Source organism: Embiotoca jacksoni, unplaced genomic scaffold (assembly GCF_022577435.1).
Source record: "Embiotoca jacksoni isolate LCO1_2020_lvr unplaced genomic scaffold, fEmbJac1.0.p SCAF_1, whole genome shotgun sequence".
Classification (NCBI taxonomy): domain Eukaryota; kingdom Metazoa; phylum Chordata; class Actinopteri; family Embiotocidae; genus Embiotoca; species Embiotoca jacksoni.
The window spans coordinates 7,648,669-7,670,164 of record NW_027185229.1 but is presented as its reverse complement, the minus strand read 5'-3'; the positions used below and the strand labels follow the sequence as shown (position 1 = coordinate 7,670,164).

At 41.2% G+C, this 21,496-nt stretch overlaps 2 protein-coding genes across 2 annotated transcripts; both read left to right on the top strand.

Moving 5' to 3' along the window:
- Positions 1-1,538: 1,538 nt before the first annotated feature.
- Positions 1,539-8,640, top strand: otop1 (otopetrin 1). Its single transcript, XM_069145015.1, has 6 exons — positions 1,539-2,769; positions 3,023-3,159; positions 3,490-3,548; positions 3,776-3,906; positions 5,437-6,344; positions 7,162-8,640. The coding sequence occupies exons 1-6, from the start codon at positions 2,250-2,252 to the stop codon at positions 7,330-7,332; spliced, it is 1,926 nt and encodes a 641-aa protein (XP_069001116.1). The 5' UTR covers positions 1,539-2,249; the 3' UTR covers positions 7,333-8,640.
- Positions 8,641-10,164: 1,524 nt separating this feature from the next.
- Positions 10,165-13,085, top strand: drd5a (dopamine receptor D5a). The gene has a single exon (XM_069145147.1). The coding sequence runs from the start codon at positions 10,459-10,461 to the stop codon at positions 11,863-11,865; it is 1,407 nt and encodes a 468-aa protein (XP_069001248.1). The 5' UTR covers positions 10,165-10,458; the 3' UTR covers positions 11,866-13,085.
- The last annotated feature ends 8,411 nt before the right edge of the window (positions 13,086-21,496 follow it).

Sequence of the window (21,496 nt, the reverse complement as noted above, 5' to 3'; positions counted from 1 at the left end):
TGGATTTTAAATGTTCCTCACGTGAAAGCACATATTTCTCAAGAAAATGTACTTGAGTACATGTCAAAGGTAGGAATGATGCTGTTTCTTTGTTTGTTTGGCATCTTTCAGTGTGTTATATCATTTAATACGTTTTGTTATTGGCTCTTGTATCTAATCTAAGTAGAGCTAAATTTATTCATTTTCTTGTGTGCTTTAACCCATGATATTGCATCATAATTCATACAATTATTATTGGGTTTCTCAAATCTCCAACAACTTATCAATTCAGTGTAAAGTAGCTGTAGCCCACTAGCCTCGTTCAAGAACCTCAGCTTGATCTTTTATCTTTAATTGATCTTTAATTTATCTAATTAAAGCTTTTTACAGTGAATCACATTGCTATTGATTTGCTCCCACACAGGCACTCAGAGTCAATTCGATGTGTTGTTGTGATGTTCCTGGAGTGCAAACTTAAGCACTTACAAATTCAATCATACTGGTCAGATGTAATCAATTAAACCAATTATGGTGTGCTGATAATGAATAGGTCTTACTCTTTGTTTTATCGTGCTGGTATCAATGAACGAGAAATCAATAGCGCATGGTGTTGAAATGGGGCGTAATTTGACCATCCTTTCAGTTGTGACGTTATTGCGAAGAATTACTCGCTATTGGTTAATGAGTCTTTCATCATGGCAAAAGACAGACAGAGGGGTTTTTTTGGAGGTTATTTCTCGTCTACTGTTAATCAAAAATCACATGTTTATGCACAATCCACAGCGGCGCAAAATAAACTATGTAAGTGTTGCATCACTGTTGGTTGTAGTTTTGTGGAGCTGATATTTAAATGGATCAAAGTAGCCTAATGTTTCGGAAATTGATATCAAAACAACATGACATCTGTTCAAAGTTAAGAGTCAAACGAATTGTCATTTATTTTCCGCGCTATTAAACAACCAGATTTCCGTGTGAGGAGCATTTACCCTTAACCTGTCAGTGAGGTGTTTCTTTACATTAAGCTGACGCTTTTATCCAAAGCGACTTACAACATACCGATGGTACACCATCGGGAGCAATTTAGGGTTCAGTGTCTTGCTCAATGCACTTAGGCATGTGGACAGGAGGAGCTGGAGAGGTGCATGTTTTTGGATGTTGGGAGGAAGCCGGAGCACCCGGAGAGAACCCACGCAAGCACAGGGAGAACACGCAAACTCCGCACAGAAAGGCCCAGGACCGGATTTGAACCCGGAGCCTTTTTGCTGTGAGGCGACAATGCTAACCACTGCACCACTGTGCCGTTTAAAAATGTTTTAAAACATGTTTTTAAGACTGAGGATGTGAACAAGCTCCTAAAGTGGATGCTATTATGAACCAGTTCACCAGTTGTGTCTACGTTTTTAAAGAGATAGTTTAAAAAATAGAAGTTACTTTTTTTTTTTTAATGAGATGTTAATGTTTAAATGGTCCTTAATACAATACTGCCCCGTCACACCATATCAACCAGCTCTCAATCTACTTTGAGCAGTCCTCCTATTGTTATGCTGATTGGGCACATCCGCTCGTGGTGAGAAGGAGATTAAATGGTCATGTCCATAAGAGGTCTCTGTGCCGATGGTCATGGTCTCCTCTCGACATCCATTCACAAAAAGCCATTATGAATTTGACCACTGAAATTTGATTCTTCTCTTTTCCCCCCCAACTTGAAGGTAAAGTTTTTAACCTCTACACCTTCCCCTCAAGTGGTGACATGAGGACTTAAGTCGGTGACACTTGGATTTGATGCACTGTCACACCAGGTCACCTCCATGCAGTTTGCGAAAATCGCAGGTTTGTGAAATGGCATCTTCTCTTTCATCTCATCCAAGCATGTACGCTTAACACCCGATAGCCACCCTGAAAGGATTTCAGCAGACTTGGAAAGACTGTCTGGCAGCTGCACTGAAGAGCTGGATTTGGGCGAAGCTCCCTTTTTTTGTTATTGAGGATAACCCTGGACTTGGAAAGTTTGCTTCTTTACGCATTGAATGGTTGGCACAGCAAGTTCAACTATTTCTTTGAAACATATGGGAGTTTCAAGAGGACAAGGGTCTGGGTTCACCACAGACTGAAACGCAATCTCCTATTTTCAGTGACTCAGCGAGCCTATTACACGACCAGATATTTCAGTTTCAGGGTTACAAGATGACAATGGCATCTATCAAGCCCATCCTCAGCAAGGCTGGACATTGAAACTGTGCGTGACCACTGAGCCGGACCTTGAAGATTGAATGCATGCTTGGCACGGTACCTATCCGTCTGAATCCCCACCTTGTAGAAACAGGTTACGCACCTGGCCTCCCTCAAATGCACTTATAGCGCACGGCTTTGACTTTACTCTTCTCTCAGCACTGCGGTTTTTACACATGACTCCCACCATGGTGGAACACAGCGGCCTGGATATTATGTGTTTGAACAAGTATTGCCATAGTTCCTCGTCGTCGTCCAGCTCCGAGCACGACAAGAAGATTTTCACCAAACTTAAACTCACTTTGTCACGGGAGTACCCGAGGAAGAACGCGGAGATCCTCAGCGGTCAGTACGGGACCAATTTACTGCTGATCGGGGCGGCGCTGATGCTGGCCATTGCGCACCATGATCCCTCTGTCAAGGAAGAGCACCTGCTGGCCTTTGCCACCTGCCTCATGATCCTCCAGCTGATCTGGATGATGTGGTACATCCTGGTGCGGGACAGGCAGAAGAACACGCGGACTGAGAAAGATGTCCACGCCACAACATGCTGGATAAGAGGTGAGTTGGTGAGATTACCGAAGAAAATGCCTAAAATACGCATGATATGCTTTTAATTTGTTTGTAAAATACAGCGCTTTATTTCTTTAAGCATGTCACCATCCAAAGCCATAATCGTTAGTAGATCAAAGTGTTTTTATTTAGCAACTCCAAGAGAACCTGAAAATTAATTTGTTTAGCCGATGAAACGTTTGAATTATTTCCTTTAATTGGTACAATTAATAACCTGCTCTTTGTTTCTTTTTCTTGCCAGGTGGTTTGACTCTCCTTGCACTCCTTTCACTGATTATGGACGCTTTCCGAATCGGGTATTATGTTGGCTATCAGTCGTGTGTGTCGGCTGTGCTCGGGGTATATCCTGTCATCCATGCAACTCACACCATAGCACAGGTAAGTTTACAACCCCAGTTTAATTTCAAAAAAGTGCAGCAGCGTTAGAAACCGTGTCTTTTTCCCCTCCTGCGCGCCACTTAAGGTCTTTGAATAATGTGCTCTTTGTTGTTAAGGCAAGTACAGAGTTGCTGCAACAATATAATCTTATCATTGTCCATGTTATTTGAGTGTAACTGACAAGGGAAATATTTATAGTAAAGGGACTTAAACAACTAATTAATACTAATTAGTTGTTTAAGTCCCTTTACTATAAATATTTCCCTTATAAACTGTGGTTTGTCTTCAAGCTTTTTAAGCTTTTGTGACTTATTTTGGGATTTTCTTCAGGTGCACTTTCTCTGGTTTCACATCAAAGATGTCATCAAGAGCTTTGAGACATTTGAGAGGTATGTGAAATGTGTTGTTATTACTATTATCATTTAACAATACTTAATTTTTCATAAATATTAAATAGCTTTGATACCATCACCATGAAAACTTCTGACTAGCAACTAAACAATGTGTAAAACATTAAATCTCCAAACATGCACATCGATATAAGTGAATCCTGACACTTTTGCATGCTATCAGATGACTGCATATCCAACTTGTTTTCAACTGTTTGTCTCCTCAGATTTGGTGTAATCCACGCGGTCTTTACCAACCTCCTCCTGTGGTGCAACGGTGTGATGTCAGAGGCCGAGCACTTCTTGAACAACCATAAGAGAAGACTCTCTGCCCTGGGCTACGGAAACCTCACTATAGGTAAGGGCTGAGGGTCGATTGCTAGCTTGCTCCTAGAAGAAAAGTACAATAGTCCACTTGAGAGCTCGCTTCAATGGATGAAAGAAAAAGGAAAGAGAGGAGGGTTTGCGAGGGGAAGGGAGGTTAGCTCGGCCGCCCAGCGGGTCTTGTTTGTGTCGAATGTCTCTCTATTAGGTTTCAGGAGACACGCAGTGTTGCTGGCGCTGAGGCCCCCTCCCCGGCCCTTTCCCCACACTTCAGCCACCATCACCGTCTTTGGCAACCCCCCGCTTGACCTCAGACGGCTTTGTCCCCAGGCTGCTTAGTCCCAAGGGTGCTGCGATTACAGTAACTGATACATCTAAGCCTAGGGTTGGGGGGTTCGGCTGCTCCTCCTCATATCCGGCTGACTGTGAGGCTGGCTGCACCCTGACTGTTGTTCCCATTTTAATTAAAGGGTGCAGGACCATAATGGTGGCCCTTGGGAGTGAGGGCCAGTGGGAGGTGAATTGAGGGGGGGGCACCCGGCAGGGTTTTGTTAAGATGATCTCGAGAGGGCAACATCATAACCACAGTGTGTTGTGGTTGACTTTAGAAGGAGTGAGTAATTATGAAAAGTGCATTCAAAATTCAAGATGCATGCCGGTTCAGTTAATGAGCAAAATATCAAATTAATACAATATGGCTAATGAATACCGACCACCAAGGGGCAATTTAGGAAGTTATATTGGAGTGTTGTGCTGCATTAAGTTGGCCATTATCTTTATTAAAAAACAAAGTGCAACAGATATTATAAAAATGATTTATAGGCGCACCGCTTAAAAAAATACTGGAATTTGCATTACAAATCAAGAAATATTTTAAATAAGGTCAATGGAGAAGTGGCCAAACAGGTAGCCCACAACGGTTAAGAGGCTTAACCTTTTAAAATAAGTAGCATCTTTTGTTTGTTCAATGTAATCTTAGAAATCAAGTTTTTTTTCTGGCTTTAGTATATATTACTGCAAAGACATGTCTGATGCTAATTGCAATAAACAGTTTCTAGAAGAGATGGTGTATAATTGTATAAATAGGATTGCATTGTTCAGTAGTTGAATTTTGCTTCCCACCTTTTTTCAAAACTTTCATAGTTAGGGCCCAATTTATGGGGAACACCCTACTGTTTTTAATAGTTATAATCTGATCAGATAGGCCCAGACACATTCAATGCTGTCTAAGTGTAGTATGTTACTCTTTGACTTGTGCTCTAAATAGCAACGTGTTTGATGTTGAGTGTGTAAATTAGTTAAACCTGTCAGATTAGATCATTAGTCTATTAAATATGCACTGTTTATTTATTCTATTATATACTTGTGTTGACTCTAATCATTACAGAATGTAAAACTTTTCCTGCCAGTATTATGTCCTGATAGATGTGTGTGATTTGGTTGTTGTCCTAAAAATAGTGCTAATGTACAGCGTTGTAAGAATTGTTTTTATGGTTAGTGTCATAATTATTATTCATATATCTCAACACATTTGCACATATTTTGAAAAACATTTGTTTTTCAGAGCATTCAGAGCCGGACTGTAACTGCACCACCAGTACGTGCTCCATGTTCTCCAGCAGCCTCTACTATCTCTACCCCTTTAACATCGAGTACCACATCTTTGTCTCCGCCTTGCTTTTCGTCATGTGGAAGAACATCGGACGCACCATTGACCTCTCTACAAACCGGAAAAGGCTGGCTACCAAAACCCAGGGCTTGACCTTGGGCCCCATCCTGGGTCTCCTTGCACTGGCCAGCACTATCGGGATACTGGTGGTCTACATTACCCATGTAGAGGACTCCCTCAAAATACGTCAGTCGGCTATTTCCATGTTCTACATTTACGGCATTGTCATGCTGGTGGTCATGTGCATTGCCGGCGCGTCAGGTCTACTCATATACCGAGCCAACCACATGCCGCTGGACACCTCCAAGAACCCGTCGAGACAGTTGGACACAGAGCTGCTGTTTGGATCTTCGATTGGCTCCTGGTTCATGTCATGGTGCAGCATAGTGGCTGTGTTAAGTACCCACAGCAGCCCTCCTTACCGCTGGACCAACCTCATCTACTCTCTGCTCATTGTGTTGGAGAAGTACGTCCAGAACCTCTTCATCATAGAGTCCCTTTATCGCCAGCAAGAGAACGGAGAGAGGGAGGACCCAGAGTTACCAGCCACTCCAGAAATTTTCTCCGTGACTTCCTCTCTGGCTCCACCGTACAACGGCATCATCAACCAAGCTTATGAGAATCCGGACCAGGCCTGTGCCACCATGGAGAACGAACAGGAGGAGAGTGGACAGGTGTTCAGGTGTCCACGGAAACATTCTGAGGTGCCGCTGCCAGTGGGAAACAAAGTGGTGGAGCCCCCAAATATAAAGAGGCAGATCCTGAAGAACATCGCCGTTTTACTGATAATGTGCAACATTTCGGTGAGTGTTTGAAGAGTTACTGATGATTCAAAATGAAAGTAATTAAACATGAATGAATGCAATTCATATAGAAGGCAATCAACGATTTCAAACAATTTGATGACAAGAGAGTTTTCTGTAGCTCTAGGTATGATGCTCATGTCTACCAAATTTGGTGGATATAGGTGCAAATAGGCATGGGAGCTGCAGTTAGTTGGTGCATAATTACCTAAAGGCATACCTGAAAAAATAATTATCTAAATTTCAAGTTAATGTTGAGGTTTTTTCTAAACATATTTTTTTACCAGAAGCAGAAACATCTGATTTTTTTCAAGATGCTTTTATCCATAATTTTGTAATAACAATGGATCAAATAATGATAGTGAAAAACCCAAAGAAAACTTCCATCACATTTTTTTAGTTCCCCTCAGTCCTACGAAGTGTTTTAGCATCTTTCAGCTTAGTCAGTGTTGTTTCCAATTATAAACCTCTAAATTACACAAAACACTACCTGCCTGAAATCAAACAACAGGCAGACAAAGTTAGTCACTATTGGGTGAATATAGTGTAGCATTAAGTCACTGAAGAAAGGGGTATTTCCCATAGAACTGCCTGAAACCAAACCGTAGCTAAAAGAAGAAAGAATATTAGATGTAATTACCAAACACAACTCCAAAAGAATGCTAATGTTGCACCATCTCTGCTGGATGTTAGCCACAACTTCATTCAGTAGTGAAATGTCAATGCTGTGTTTACAGCTTGTTGTACTGCCCCCAAGTGGCTGAAAATCAGTGACTTCAGGTTCAACTAATTAAGTTTCTTTCTTTCGTTCTTTCAGCTGTGGATCCTTCCTGCCTTTGGCTGCAGGCCACAATACGACAACGGGCTGGAACAGGAGACTTTTGGCTTCAGCATATGGACCACAGTTCTCAATTTCGCCATTCCTTTGAACCTTTTCTACCGCATGCACTCTGTTGCCTCCCTGTTCGAGGTTTTCCGCCGAGTCTGACAGAATAGCAGCTGACTGACTATGCCAGATAACATGCACAGGAACACTTGTCACCACCAGCTCCCAAGAGTGTCTCACAGCGCAGGTCAACCGTTCAGGAGGCAGTCTGGGTCACACTCTGACAGACTTGAAAGCAAGCCGTGGAGACAAACAAAATGTTGCTCCCTCAGTGTGGGGATTACAGAGGATGAGGAATCTATTAGCCTGCGTTCTTTGAAGAATTACCTTGTATAGCGTGAGGATTATTAAAGATGGTGATGAAAAGAATCCTTGTCTCATGAATTTAGAAAGAGCCCTCTGTACTCTTTGTTCTGTAGTCACATTTCAGTAGGTTTTCTAACTGGTGGATTATGTACAATAGAGGCCTATATGTTTTATCAGAGATGAAGATATTGTACTGTTTCATGTGAGTGACTGAAAGTATAGAGTAGAGTACTGACTTGATTACCATTTCTGAAAATACGACAGTGAAGCCACTGAAACACCTGTTAGTCTCTTTATCTAATAAGGTAATAGTACTGTATTTAACAAAGCCACAAGTACACTGATGTACCACTTGACCCATATTTTATCTGCCTTTTTAAAATGTGCATACTGTATATGGATAAGGTTCTCATTTACTTCTCTTAGTAGTTCAAGTACATTAGTGGAGCTACAAGGCCAGTGACAATATTAGCACTATATGTTAAATCATCTTTATGTTGGACTTTAGTTCTCAGAACTTGGGTCTCCATCATTCAAGGTTCATCTGTGTCCTCTTGCATGCGGATTCTCTGTCTGTTGAGCTGATGGAAACTTATATAACTTGGATTTTGCTGGGTAGCATTTTCTATATTGAAAATGGCAAGGTGAGATAAGAATTGTAACAAACTGTGTTCCTTTTTCTCCCATGATAACACTGAATTCATGCATGTCAACATGTATCAGGACATTGCCAGATTTACACCAATATCAATTATGTTGCACCGGAGACTGATGTTTACACCTGAAGGACCAGCATCAAAAACCATCACAGTCTGTGACAACACTTGTTTATTTTTTTTTAAAAATATATATAAAGCACAGATAGATAGTTGTACTGTACAAGTTTATATCAAATCAATGTATAGTTTCAGTCAGACGTCCAGCAGGTTCTCAACCTGGTGCTATCCTCTGTATGTGTTCTCAATATGTGCCAAGTTGTGATAAAATCCTTGTGTTTATTTTGTTTTTCAGATTGCAATATTATGATCATCTTTGTAAATACTGTAATGCTGATCGAAATCATTTAGACACTGTGATATGATTTTGTGAAATTCCAAATAAATGGTGCTGATAAGAAATTGTGTGTACAATAGTGATGAATTTATCCATTGAAATAAAGAATAGTTTTCATTTTCTTTTTTTTTTATATACAGGACATTTTGTATCTCACAAGTTATCTCCTCTAATGATACTTGCTAATGAGACTCTCTGTTCACTTCTGAATAGCCTGCATTTGTAGTAGACCTTTGCTCCACAGGATGGCGCCACATATTTATGTTTTAAAGACTTGAGGGCACTCCAAAAGCTCCTGCACTACTGGCCTCGGTAGAATTACTGCGGCACGATATCTTTTTTAAATACGTGCTTCTTACAAAATACTTTCTAAAATCATACAAATACATTTTAACACATAAAACCTTTAGCCACAGAACAAAAACAAGAACAAACTACTACTACTACTACTACTACTACTACTACTACTATTACTATTACTACTACTAATAAAGTTAAAATATAACCGAAAAAAACATACCGCTGTGACATTTTGAATGATTAATATTAATTATTTGAAATTTAGCAGCAGATTTTCCATTTTTATTCACCGGCTGTGGTGACATCTGTGCGTAAAGAACTAAACGTTGTGTCTGACACAGGTTGCCCCCTGACATGGGATTATGGGTGAAGCTACTCCAGAGAATTTGGCATCGGTCGTCGGGGGATTATTTTAACGTAGTGTCACAACGATTTGACAGGCACGCAGACACATCTAAAAATATCCATGACGTTTCAAAACCGGAAACTGCTGCTGATGCTGCTGCCTGCACAGCCACAGCGACGCAGAACGCGCGGAGCTGCCCCTTTAACTTGCCGCTGAGAGTGTGAATGTGACACCTGTGTAGGCTCTGAAAAGTGGGTGAGCTACGACCTACAGTCGGTCGATGGAGGGCAAACAACCTGCGGTGTTCCTATCAGTCTGGAGATCTGTTCGGAGCGTTTGAGGGTTGGTATAAGGGGTACATGTGGTAGATGATGGCGCTGGTAATAAAAGTATGAGTCAAACCCGCGCTCATTCCTTCTTCCGGGCAATAAAACAGTCCTGAAGTAGTTTTGTGAGACATACAGACAGACAGATAGACAGACAAACAGATAGATAGACAGATAGGAGTTTCTGTTTTTGAAGGGTCTATGAAATACAATATGCCTCAAACTGCTTGTTCAGCACCATGGACAGCTCTGTTAGTGTCACTTCTGCATGTCAGGCACAGTTTTACTCCTACAGAACCTCCACTTGATTCCTGCATTGTGTCAAATAGCTGGGTGAGTCTACAACCCACAATAGATCCTAAATGCACGTTGGTAACACCACATCAGGGAATATGCCACTGCTGGAAGACAGCTCTCGGCTCATTTTAAGTGTTTAATTTCGCGAATTTTGGAGTATGCACCAACGAAAACCTTCAAATTACTGAAGGCTTTCTCTCCCCTCTTTCCTAACGCAGTGCACTGTTGTGTGCAACACCACGCACCAAGGGGAAGTGGTGGTGTATGCGCCCAGCCCTGGTTAAGTTAGTGTGTGTTAAAGCTGCAGGGTAGGGACTACCTCCTCTACCAGACCGCACTCAGGATATCTTGGACAGAGATTCACAGAGGCAGCCAGGTCAGACGACCGTACCGACAACATTGCAACATGCGCTCGCCACTGCGTACTGCTTTTCAGCCCCTCAGCGCACCTGGCACGTCGCTCGGCTCAGTTTTAACGCACTCAATTCTCTCTTCCCGTCTGTTTTGCACTCAACATCAGAGTGCCAGCCGAGCGGGTCACCGGGGACATTACGGCGACCGGCTGATAACTGAGCCCGTCCCGGCGCAAAGAGCAATGGAATGCAGTTTTACCTGAAGAGGCAAATGGAGAACCCAGCAAAGTATCTCTCATCGGTGCAGGAGATAGACTCTGTGCCGGCACCCCTTGGAGAGAATATGTGGAACAGCACCGAAACGGAGGCAACAAGCGACGGGAGGAAGGACATGGTGGTGCGTACGGTGACGGGCTGTCTGCTGTCCCTGCTCATCCTATGGACCCTGCTGGGGAACATTTTGGTGTGCTCCGCGGTGCTGCGCTTTCGGCACCTGCGGACCAAAGTGACCAACATTTTCGTCGTCTCCTTGGCTCTATCGGATTTATTCGTGGCCGTCCTGGTAATGCCCTGGAAAGCTGTGGCAGAAGTAGCTGGGTATTGGCCGTTTGGCACTTTCTGTAATGTTTGGGTCGCTTTTGATATTATGTGTTCCACTGCCTCCATCCTCAACCTCTGCGTTATCAGCGTGGATAGATACTGGGCCATTTCGAGCCCCTTCCGCTACGAGAGGAAAATGACCCAGCGAGTTGCCTTTGTTATGATTAGTATAACTTGGACGTTGTCTGTGCTCATTTCATTCATACCGGTCCAGCTAAACTGGCACAAAGCCAGCGCTGACGACATGGCTGGGGCGCACAACTCCTCCACGAGTCGGCAGGTAGAGGAAAACTGCGACTCCAGCCTGAGCAGAGAGTATGCTATATCCTCCTCATTGATAAGTTTCTATATTCCCGTGGCGATTATGATTGTAACATACACCAGAATATATCGGATTGCACAAATACAAATTAGAAGAATAGCGTCCCTGGAGAGAGCGGCGGAGCACGCGCAAAGTTGCAGGACCAACAGAATAGAGTGCCAACACCACAACACCTTGAAGACGTCGATTAAACGGGAAACCAAAGTGTTCAAAACGCTGTCGGTGATTATGGGTGTCTTTGTGTGTTGCTGGTTACCTTTCTTCGTTCTAAACTGTATGGTCCCGTTCTGCGACAGGCCAGCAACAGACCGGGACGCAGGTCTGCCGTGCGTCAGCGAGACGACCTTTGACGTCTTCGTGTGGTTCGGCTGGACCAACTCCTCCCTGAATCCCATCATTTACGCGTTCAACGCAGAGTTTAGGAAGGCCTTCGCCAGCCTCTTGGGCTGTCGCAATTTCTGTTCCAACACACCCGTGGAAACTGTTAACATCAGCAACGAGCTGGTCTCTTATAACCAAGATACCCTCATCCACAAGGAAATCGCAAACGCTTATGTCAACATGATCCCCAACGTGGTTGAATGTATTGAGCATGAGGAGACTTTTGACAGGATTTCACAGTTTTCTCACAACAATGAAAACGCCACTGACTCTGTTTGTGACTTGGAGGACTGCGAGGCAGACATCAGTCTTGACAGGCTGTCACCATTCACACCCAATGGATTACATTGATTCCACACTTAGTGTCTCCCCGTGCTTAATTGGATGTATTGATAAATGTCATTGTTCATTCAGCTCCTTTGTCCCAGAAGCTCCTCTCCACAGGGAGCACATAGGTCAGGGTTCTTTGAACTACTGAACAGCGGCCCTGCAGGGGGTGCAGGGCTTATAATGACCTGCTGATGGAGACTACCGCAGGGCGCACGTCTCTGTAGCCACTAGGCCCCTCTGCCACCACTTTGTCAAATGAGATGTGATAATGTTGTCCTGTTCTGAAAAAAGTAATGTGTAGGTGTTTATTTACATGACAAGTGAAGTCTGTGTTCCTTTGTTCAAAGGTTCAGTGTTGCTGAAGTTGTTGTTTACTCAAAGGCTTTACTTGGAGCATCAGTGTCAGTGTCCATCCACTTGGGTGGAAAATGTTTGTAAAAAAATCAGAGTTTTCATAAAGGAAACTCTTTGCTGCTTAAAAACCTCATGTGTATCCAGTGCCCGCCTTTCCACTGAGTATGAAAACTGAGGGCAGCCTTACAGACAGTGTGAGCAAGATAGTCAAATGCAGTCATTTCAGCGCCTTATAGTTTATTTAACAGAAGAGTTTTGAGACACGAAAGGAATGTGAGTTGAAGTTAAATGATGCCAAAATTAATTAAAGGGTTTCGCCACTGCACATACCTGAGTGACTCCTCCAGCACACTTGCTCTTCACCGCACGGTCTATGACTCCCTTTGATTTAGACTTGCAGTAAATAGCCACCGGCCTTGAAGGAGTAAAACTTGGTGCAAAAGTGCACAATCTAATGCTCTAAAGACATGGAGTGAGCAAAAAATTGCAACTAAAAATGAGCAGAAGCATTTAACTATAAAAACGGTTACACTTTCTGTGATCTTTTGTTTCTCATTGAGGCCAAAACAAATGTAATGGTTCTGCTTTATCAACCAGTCAAAGCTTACTGTATGAAAAAAAAGAAGAAATAATCAAGGCTGTCCTAAATGACCAAAGACTTCAAGAAGTGATTAAATAACTCAGACATTATAAGGCTACAGTGTCACCTCAAGGAATAGTTGCTATGGAAAGTCTACACACACGTGAGGCCACCAGGCCAACACAACTGGATGTCATAGATCACCTCTCCCACACCTCTCTTATCTTTGTACTGTACAGATGACCTGATCTGAATGTATACTGCTGTCCTTTAAAACAGTGACGTGTGTCATCATTTGTCTAATAAAATGCCGTCATGCTGAGAGGAACAGAGTGCGCTGGTATGTTCACAACCAGATTTTACAAGTAAACAAACTTTGCAGGTTTTTTAACTTTCATTTTAAACGTATATGCAAACCCACCTCTTTTTTGTATTCTGCCTGCGATGTACATTTCGACAGCAGAGAGTGACAGGAAGTGTTGGCAGAGAAACAGAGAGTGAGGGGGATGACAGGAAATGCAGGTCCCCAAAATAGGGGACTTTTTGGTTACTCACATCTGATGGGGTGCGGCTCCATCAGGGCACTCAGACCTGTCCTTCACAGGCTCAGATTTATATATTTCCTCAGCCAGACACAGAGGTTTGAATCCTGCAGATAAGAGTGACACAGTTGTGTAAGTAAAGTAATAAAAAGAGAGAACATTGGAAGTAAATCACACCCTGAGGTAGCAGCTTTGGTTTTCGAGGCGATGTCTATTATTGGCCAGCATTCACACCTGTTTTTTTTTTTTTCCTTCTTTGAACCAATATCAATACCTTGTGTGGAATCCCACCAATACTCAAAGCCAGTGACATAACACAATACCTGAGCTGCAGCATTTTTGTTGAAGTGCCAACAGCATGTTAGTTCAGTCTTTCTTCCAACAAAAACAAAAACCCATTGTGTACAAATCCCATCACTGTTTCATCACTGAGTGAACAGACAGAACCTTTTTACATTTGAATATATGTAAATGAATACATTAATCTCAATTTATGTTTTCTAATCCCATCATTTGTCCGAGATGGATTTCTGGCTTCTGACTACTTCACCCATCAGGTTTAAAGCTTTTTTTCTTTTTAAAGGTGTACATTAGTAACAAGCTGGATGAATCAGTTTGTGTAAAGGGCAGGATTAACAATGCAATCCCTGCCTGAGAGCAACACGATGCTTATTATAACTGTACAGAACAACAAAAAAGCCTGTGCACAGTTTTTTTTACACCACAGACAAATATTCAGTCTGCACATAAGGAAGCCATTTACAGCAATAAATAGATAGATAGAGAAGATAACTGTCACCAACATAACTCAATTTGCAATTTTTAAAACTTTCTCTGCACTTTTCTCAGATCCCAGGTTTCCATGGGGACCCATGATGTACGCAAACAGTGGTGGAAAAATTACTGAGCGCTTGTATGGGCCACCTAAATAGATACGCCGCCAATTTCACACATTCATGTCTGTTTATATGTGTTGGTATATAGCCTGCTTCAGCACAGGAATAACAAGTTGGAGCCTTTTGTATTTCCAGAAGGAGCTGCATAAATTCAGCAAAAAGTATATGTGCTTCTGTGTGTGATGTCACTTCAAGGTAACAAGTTTGAGAATAATAATACAAATTAAAAAAAAATCAGAGGCTGCTTCTGTCCCTAGATCTGTGACCAAACTGACAGCAGTCGAACTGCACTCAGGTTTGTTTAGACAGCAGATTTGAACCTGGACAGGTCGCCAGTCCATCACAGTGCCAACACATATAGACAGACAGAAGCAAAGACCACTCACGCTCTCATTCACACCTAAGGGCAATTTTGTAGAATCACCAATTAACCTGACATGCATGTTTTTAGATAGTGAGAGGAAGCTGGAGTACCAGGAGAAAACCCACACAGGCACAGGGAGAACATGCAAACTCCACACAGAAAGGCCGCTGGCCCGGGAACTTCTCCATGTGGATGCAATAATAAACAGCATTTTACTGCGGCAGCTGTTGAAGAGAACCTCATTTTAATTATTTTATATACTGTCATGTTGTTTAAACTACGCCAGTCTACTGTACTGCATGAACATCTGAGTTTATAATATGCTTCTATTATAAAGCATTTAAATGTACAAGTAAAAAGTACAATATTAGCCTCTGAAATGCAGTGAGGAGAGGTATAAAATAGCAGGAAATGTAAATACGCATTACAAGGTACAGTACTTGCATGTCAAAATTGCACATTCAGTTATCTATATATTTGTATATATTAGTAAATAGTTAGTATATTAGTATATATTGTATTTCATGCTACTTTATACTTCATTAGTAGGCCTATGAAGTAGCATGGAAATGGAAATACATTTCGAGTTTTGGTGACATGACAGAAGTTTAAACCATATTTGACAGCATTGAATTAAAATGCTGAAAATATCCATACAAGCCTAAAACTCAGACATTGCAATTAGGAAATGTAATGAGGGAAATGTAATAGACGCAGACATGTAAATTGGCCGTAACTATAAATGACACGGCTGTTCTTCTGTAAAGCGTCTCCCTCGACACATTTTTCAGAAACTAAGACAATCTGTTATTTTCCCACGTTCAAGGGAAAATTCACACAGCTGCCAGGGGCATGAGATTAAATGACATCGAGAAGAAAACCTGTTAACTGAAGCCCTAAGGTTGCGCTTCACTGTTAACACCTCCCACCTCCGTCCTGTTGCTGATCGGTGTTTCCCCCACGGGATGAAAGATGAGAGAGGACATGAGGGGGCCGACCGCAGGATCAAGTTCTGTCTGTCAGACTTGAAACATGGGCAATATCTTAATGACAACTCGTCTGACTGTGATTAAACTACAGATCACAGATGCCACTGGTGCAATTAAGGTCAAACTTAAAGGGCCTGCACACTTTAACATTGTTTTGTTGTTTTTCAAATTGGGCTCGTATTGAGGGTATAATTAATGGGGGAGGTCATCATTTCAGAATTCTGTGAGACCAAAAGTTTTGCATGCACCTGTTGGTAATCTAAATTCACTAAAACTGGAATATGTCGAAGATTATTTAAAAAAATTTTATTTCAACTTTTTTTGAAGAAATTGGCGATTAAATGAGTGAAATAAAGGAAAGCAGCTGCATTCCCAGGGTACGCAGTGCTTCGTTGTTCTCAGTGTTGTGCCCTTGCAGTGTGGAACACATGAAAGGTGGTTTGACCTCGATATTCAGCCATGACAGGAGAGCTGGAGAGGAAGTCGAGGCAGGCTTAGGGGGGTTACACCATCCGTCAGGACACATTCATCAAAATCACTTTCTTTCCTTCTGCACACAAGCACATAAGCACACAAGCGTCCACACAAACAAACAAACAAACACACACACACACACACACACACACACACACACACACACACACACACACACACACACACACACACACACACACACACACACAAAACACATAGATGCACCACTGTTACAAGAGATTTGTTTGAATCTCCCTTCACCGTTCCTCTGTTAGACACTGAACATATCTTTCCTGTCACCATCTCCTCTCAGTTCTCAGCATGCTACCATCCTTCTTAAGCTTCAAAAAATTTCAGTCATCTAAGGAAAAGTAGAGAGGCAGTTAAACTTCCAGTTTCCTTCTTTGAAAATAATCTCCCTCACTGAACATTGAGTGACACCATTTTTAGCTCATCACTGCTGTATGAGTGCTGGTAAAAGAACCCTAAATCAAGCCTGACCTGTCTTATCAGATCATGCTCAGGGATCGGCTTCACAAACAAAGACTTGGAGTGAGACATTCGTCTAGGAAACCTCGGGATACAATAATATGTTACAAAATGCTGATTAGTTCCAAGCTACCATATATTGGCTGAAGATGATTAATTTGTTCTGAAATCCCAAAACCGCTAACACATGAAGAAACCATCTGCCCCCTGGAAGAATTTAACAGTTATGAATAGATTTTACTTGGAAAATTCAGTGATGAAAAGATTTAGGTGAAAAATGGCAACAGCAGTAAACAGTGTAAGTCCCACTGCTGATATGAGCATCAAAGACTTTCAAAATCATGGTGCATGATGCAAAGAAGGAAACACTCAATAGAAAAACTTCTTTAAAGTCAGAGGAGAACTACAGGAGAAGCGTATCAGCAGAATGAAAAGGGTGCTGAAGATATAGGCCAATGAATGGGGTACACACAAAGTGACAACCCAACGTAAGTCATCCCAGCGGTTTATAAATTGAATTTTTTTCAGGCAGAGAGTCTGGCATTTTGGCTGTTTCAATCTTGTTTTTTTGCAGCCAGAAGCCAGGCATATATTTGGACTAATTGGGGAAGAGCGAGCAGCAAAAAATAACACAAGAAGTGGGATTTTTGCAATTCAGATCCAAACCACATTTGGGGTGGTTTGAAATCAATTCCTATCAGATTTCTACAGATGCGTATCAGTCTGGACACTCTAGTGGCTAAGATCGGATTTCTTGTGTCAAAGGATGACGTCATTTTCAGATTGACAGAGTGAGCAGAACCTATGCCACCGCTAGCAGAACGTTAGTAGAAAGTGTAGATTTTGCCACTGTGGAGGACAAGAACAACTGTCGTGTCGAAAAGTCACATCAACAGCGTAGCTGCGTGTACATCGTTACCATAACAACCACACAGATATGTTGGTGATGTCTGCATACACTAAATCCGATCTGTTCACTTGCAAATAACGGTTGTCTGTCCTAAAGATCTGATTTGAGAATAAAATCCAATTAGCTTGCAGTTTGAACTACACCACAGACATGTCAGTCAAACCAGGCAGGCTCTCAAACATACCTTTCTTTAAGGCCTAATGGCTAACAAATTATTGAATTATTAAAAAAACAAAAAAAAAAACCACCAGAACAGTGATCAGCAGAAGTGGATTTAATGAATGACACCCTAATAACTTCTGGAAAAATAATTACTGATTAAAGACTGAGAAGTTTGACGTTTCTGAATGGGAGTCTATTGAAGCCAGAAGTTTTATGGAGCCAGTTCCTAATGGTCATCTGTGGTATGAACTTGAGCGTACTTCCGCATTGATCTGACTTTTCAGACCTGGAGACCAATGCTGCATTCCAAATGGCGTACCTGTACACTACACTCACTATTTTGAGTGCATAAGTGCATTCACACTGTCAAGTACAGAAACATGCAGTGCACTGCAGGTACCAGGATGATGCACTCAAAACGTCCCAAAAATGAAATGTGAAATGCTGAACACTTTCCAGGAAGGGGCAGGGCCTCCGGTGTGAAGAATTTACAAATTAAGGCTCTGAGGAATCTGCAGCTGCTCCTGAACACCACACAAAAGTGTTTCTTCTTCACTACCTCTGCTCGACAGAACGATAATTCCGTCTACATTTTTCTCTGATTCGTCAAACCTATGTAGACTTGTTAACAATATAGACCAGTATAAAACATCTTTGTGAAACCGTGCCTATATTACTGTCTCTTCACCTTCCTCCCTCTCTCATCACGCACCTACACCTCCATGTTCCACTTTCATTGACTGTTTCAACTTCACCTAATTTGAATGATTGCCTGTTTTATTCTCAAGATCAAGAGGTTTGTCTTTTGACAATTGTTAAAGGTGAGACTTCTTCCAGATCACCCAGACACTGCTGCATAGTTGCATGAGAGCAGTTCAACTTTAAAGAGCAGAAGTTTTGCTCTTTTTTAAACTCTGTCTTTCACCTCCTGCTGCCATCCCATCTGTTTCCTATCTCTGACGCAGTCTGTGGTTTTGAGTTACTTTCAATGAGCTTTAATGCAGAGAAAGACTGGTGTCTCTTTTCCAGAAAGGCCTCTGGCTCACTGTGAATGTTAGCTCCGTAGCAAGCACAAACGCTCACGTGGGGAGAACAAAACACTCTGCTCGGCCCTGCTGATGTAAGACACCCAAATATGCAAAGAGAAGGTTGGAGTATTTGTTACTTCATTACAAGCCATTTCTCCCATTCTTAGGCCATACGGGAGGAGGACAAATAAACACATATCCATTATCTTTCACACAAGTTTTACACATACAGTTTTAGGGGTTAAAATGCCATGTATTTCAATGATAAGCTAGAATAAGACAAATCCTAGAATGTTGCAAAGAAAATGAAATCTATCAACTAAAATTTACCCTGTGAACGAAGTAAAAGAGCTTTTCTTTTATTTGTACACCTCACAAAGTCCACAGAAAAAACTATCTTAAAGGCAACAAATATTTCTGCCTTGATTTAAGGCATTTACCTATTGTTTGTGTATGAGATTTAATATAAATGACTAAATATGCAACAATCAAAGTTAAAGTTAAAAGTTTGGAGAGAGAAAAAAGTTATTATCTATTAACAATTTAATCTTCAGAAACTCAAATTAGACCTTAACAGGACAATCGGGATGTGATTTGAAAATGTATGGTTATAATACTATTTAAATATTCTAATTACTGACTGGCGGTCAGAAGTACAGAGTATACTGATCATAGTATAAAAAGATAATTAAAAAAGGCTTTTAGGGCTTTAAGTTTTATAAAGATATATCATTGCTATGATATCAGTAAAGCTGAAAGGGAATCTTCAGTCATTGTGCAGATAAAAGCCATTCTTACTGCATGATGAAAACTGACAGATCGTCTTCTCAGTACAAGATAGCTCAAGATGAGATGAAGAAAAATGTATTGTCATTATGACATGGCAGGTCATAGTTATTAGTTTTTAGCAGGAAATTATAATGTGATAATTGAAGATAGAGGTTTTTTTTTCTCCTTTGGTGAATGCAATGTGCTCCAGATTCAAGGAGAAATGTACTTATTTATTTCCATATTCTGCTGAATCGTATTACATATTTTTCTATCAGGTCATATAATCACACATTTCATGGTGAACAAAGACAATGTTTAAAACTGTGTCTGGGTTTTGATAGTTTCATGTCGGAGCAGTGAATTGTTTCATCAGGAGGCCCACTGGGTGAATTACCTGCACAGACTCAATATGAGAGCGAAGGCCATAAGGCAGGAGTTAGGTCGTTTTATGAGAAGGATACAAACCTTTACCGGATGTGGTGTAAAATTCTCCCCTCTGACAAATGAAAGCCGCTGAAGAGAGGGCAACAGTGTGCTGAGTCCGAATACTTGTATGGACAAAGAGCTGTAGGTCACCCACTTTAACACTTCCAGTTGTTGTAAAGTCACTCATCTGTATATATTTTCTGGAGGACTCAGCATAACTCAGCATTTCCCTATTATCATCCATCAGCCAGAGATTCCTGGTTTGCAGGAAATCAGTTTTCACATGACAAGGTCATGTTCACATTTGTCGCACTTAGCGGCTAAACAGGCCCATCTGTCAGCTCTGACTGATTGCTAATTATGAACTCAAATAATTTAATTTGATTTAGTTTTAAATCATATCATCTCCCTCATATCATGGTATCATTTGAAAATGCTTTCTCTGATATAAGCTGTATTCTTTAACAATTCATAGAATTGAATTTACCTTAGTATAATAAATAAAATTGGAGGTAGTTTTGTATAAATAAGGAAACAGGTGGGCATCTACTGCACTGAAATCCGTTTTGGAGCTCTTACTTCATAAAAAAATATCAGTATCTATATTCTCCAAAACAAAGTTACAAAGAAATGCAGCAATCCATAGTTTAAAAAAAAGAGAGTTTAGTGATTTTTTTTTTTAAGTGCTGCTTTTTTCCTGACTTTGTTCTGCTTAATTTGATTTGTCATTTTGATGTATTTCTTTTCCAGCCGTAGCTTGTATGTTGGACAGCAACGTTTGCTTTCTGCACCACTAGCTGGGTCAAATTTAAGATATGGAGGAATGTGAAGAGAGAATTCCAGACAGAATTCAAAGCTGCATTCTTCCATCAGAATTCCATTATGAAACACCAAACTAAAAAAGGTTACCCCTGCTTACCTGAATCCTGGAGGAATTCAAACATGATACCAACATGTCATCTTAAATCAGTGTGGGGTCAGCCGCCATCTTTAAAGGGGAGTGCACTGGTTTCTTCCTGTCAGGGTAGGTCTTCCCCTTCAGGATAACAGTGCACAAACATAGTGCTAGGTTGAAATGAGACACTGACAAACGTGACAGCAATTGCAGCCACAAAGCACGTTGATTCATTATCATAAAATGTATTATTTCAGAGCAGACATGTACGAGTCATTGTCTCTTGGTCTGGTCTGATTTCACCTTCTGATGATGGACAGAGCTGATTTATCATCAAGGGACTGAGACTCTGATGCAGTTGCATGGACAAGACGACTGTGTTTGGGATATTGACCAAGTCTCAGTGAATCGCCAGTGATTACATGCCTGGCTGCAGGTATTAGTCTTTTAGCTTCAATATCAATTTTAGTTAACAAAGTGCTCAGGATTTTTCATTAAGTTTCACCCACATTAATTCAGTCATATTTCTGCTATACTACTTGCAATTATTTTTACACATCTGACTAATAACAGCTGTCAAAAATAATTAATTATATATTTAAAGATGAATAAGACTTGCCATGCTAGCAGCTCTGCAAGGCTGTACTTGGACAGTAGTGTTTTGAACTAAAAGCTAGCATGCTGACATGCTCACGATCACATGGTTATCATTTTAGTTTAGCATGTTAGCATGACAACATTTAATAATAAGCACTAAATAGAAACTATAACA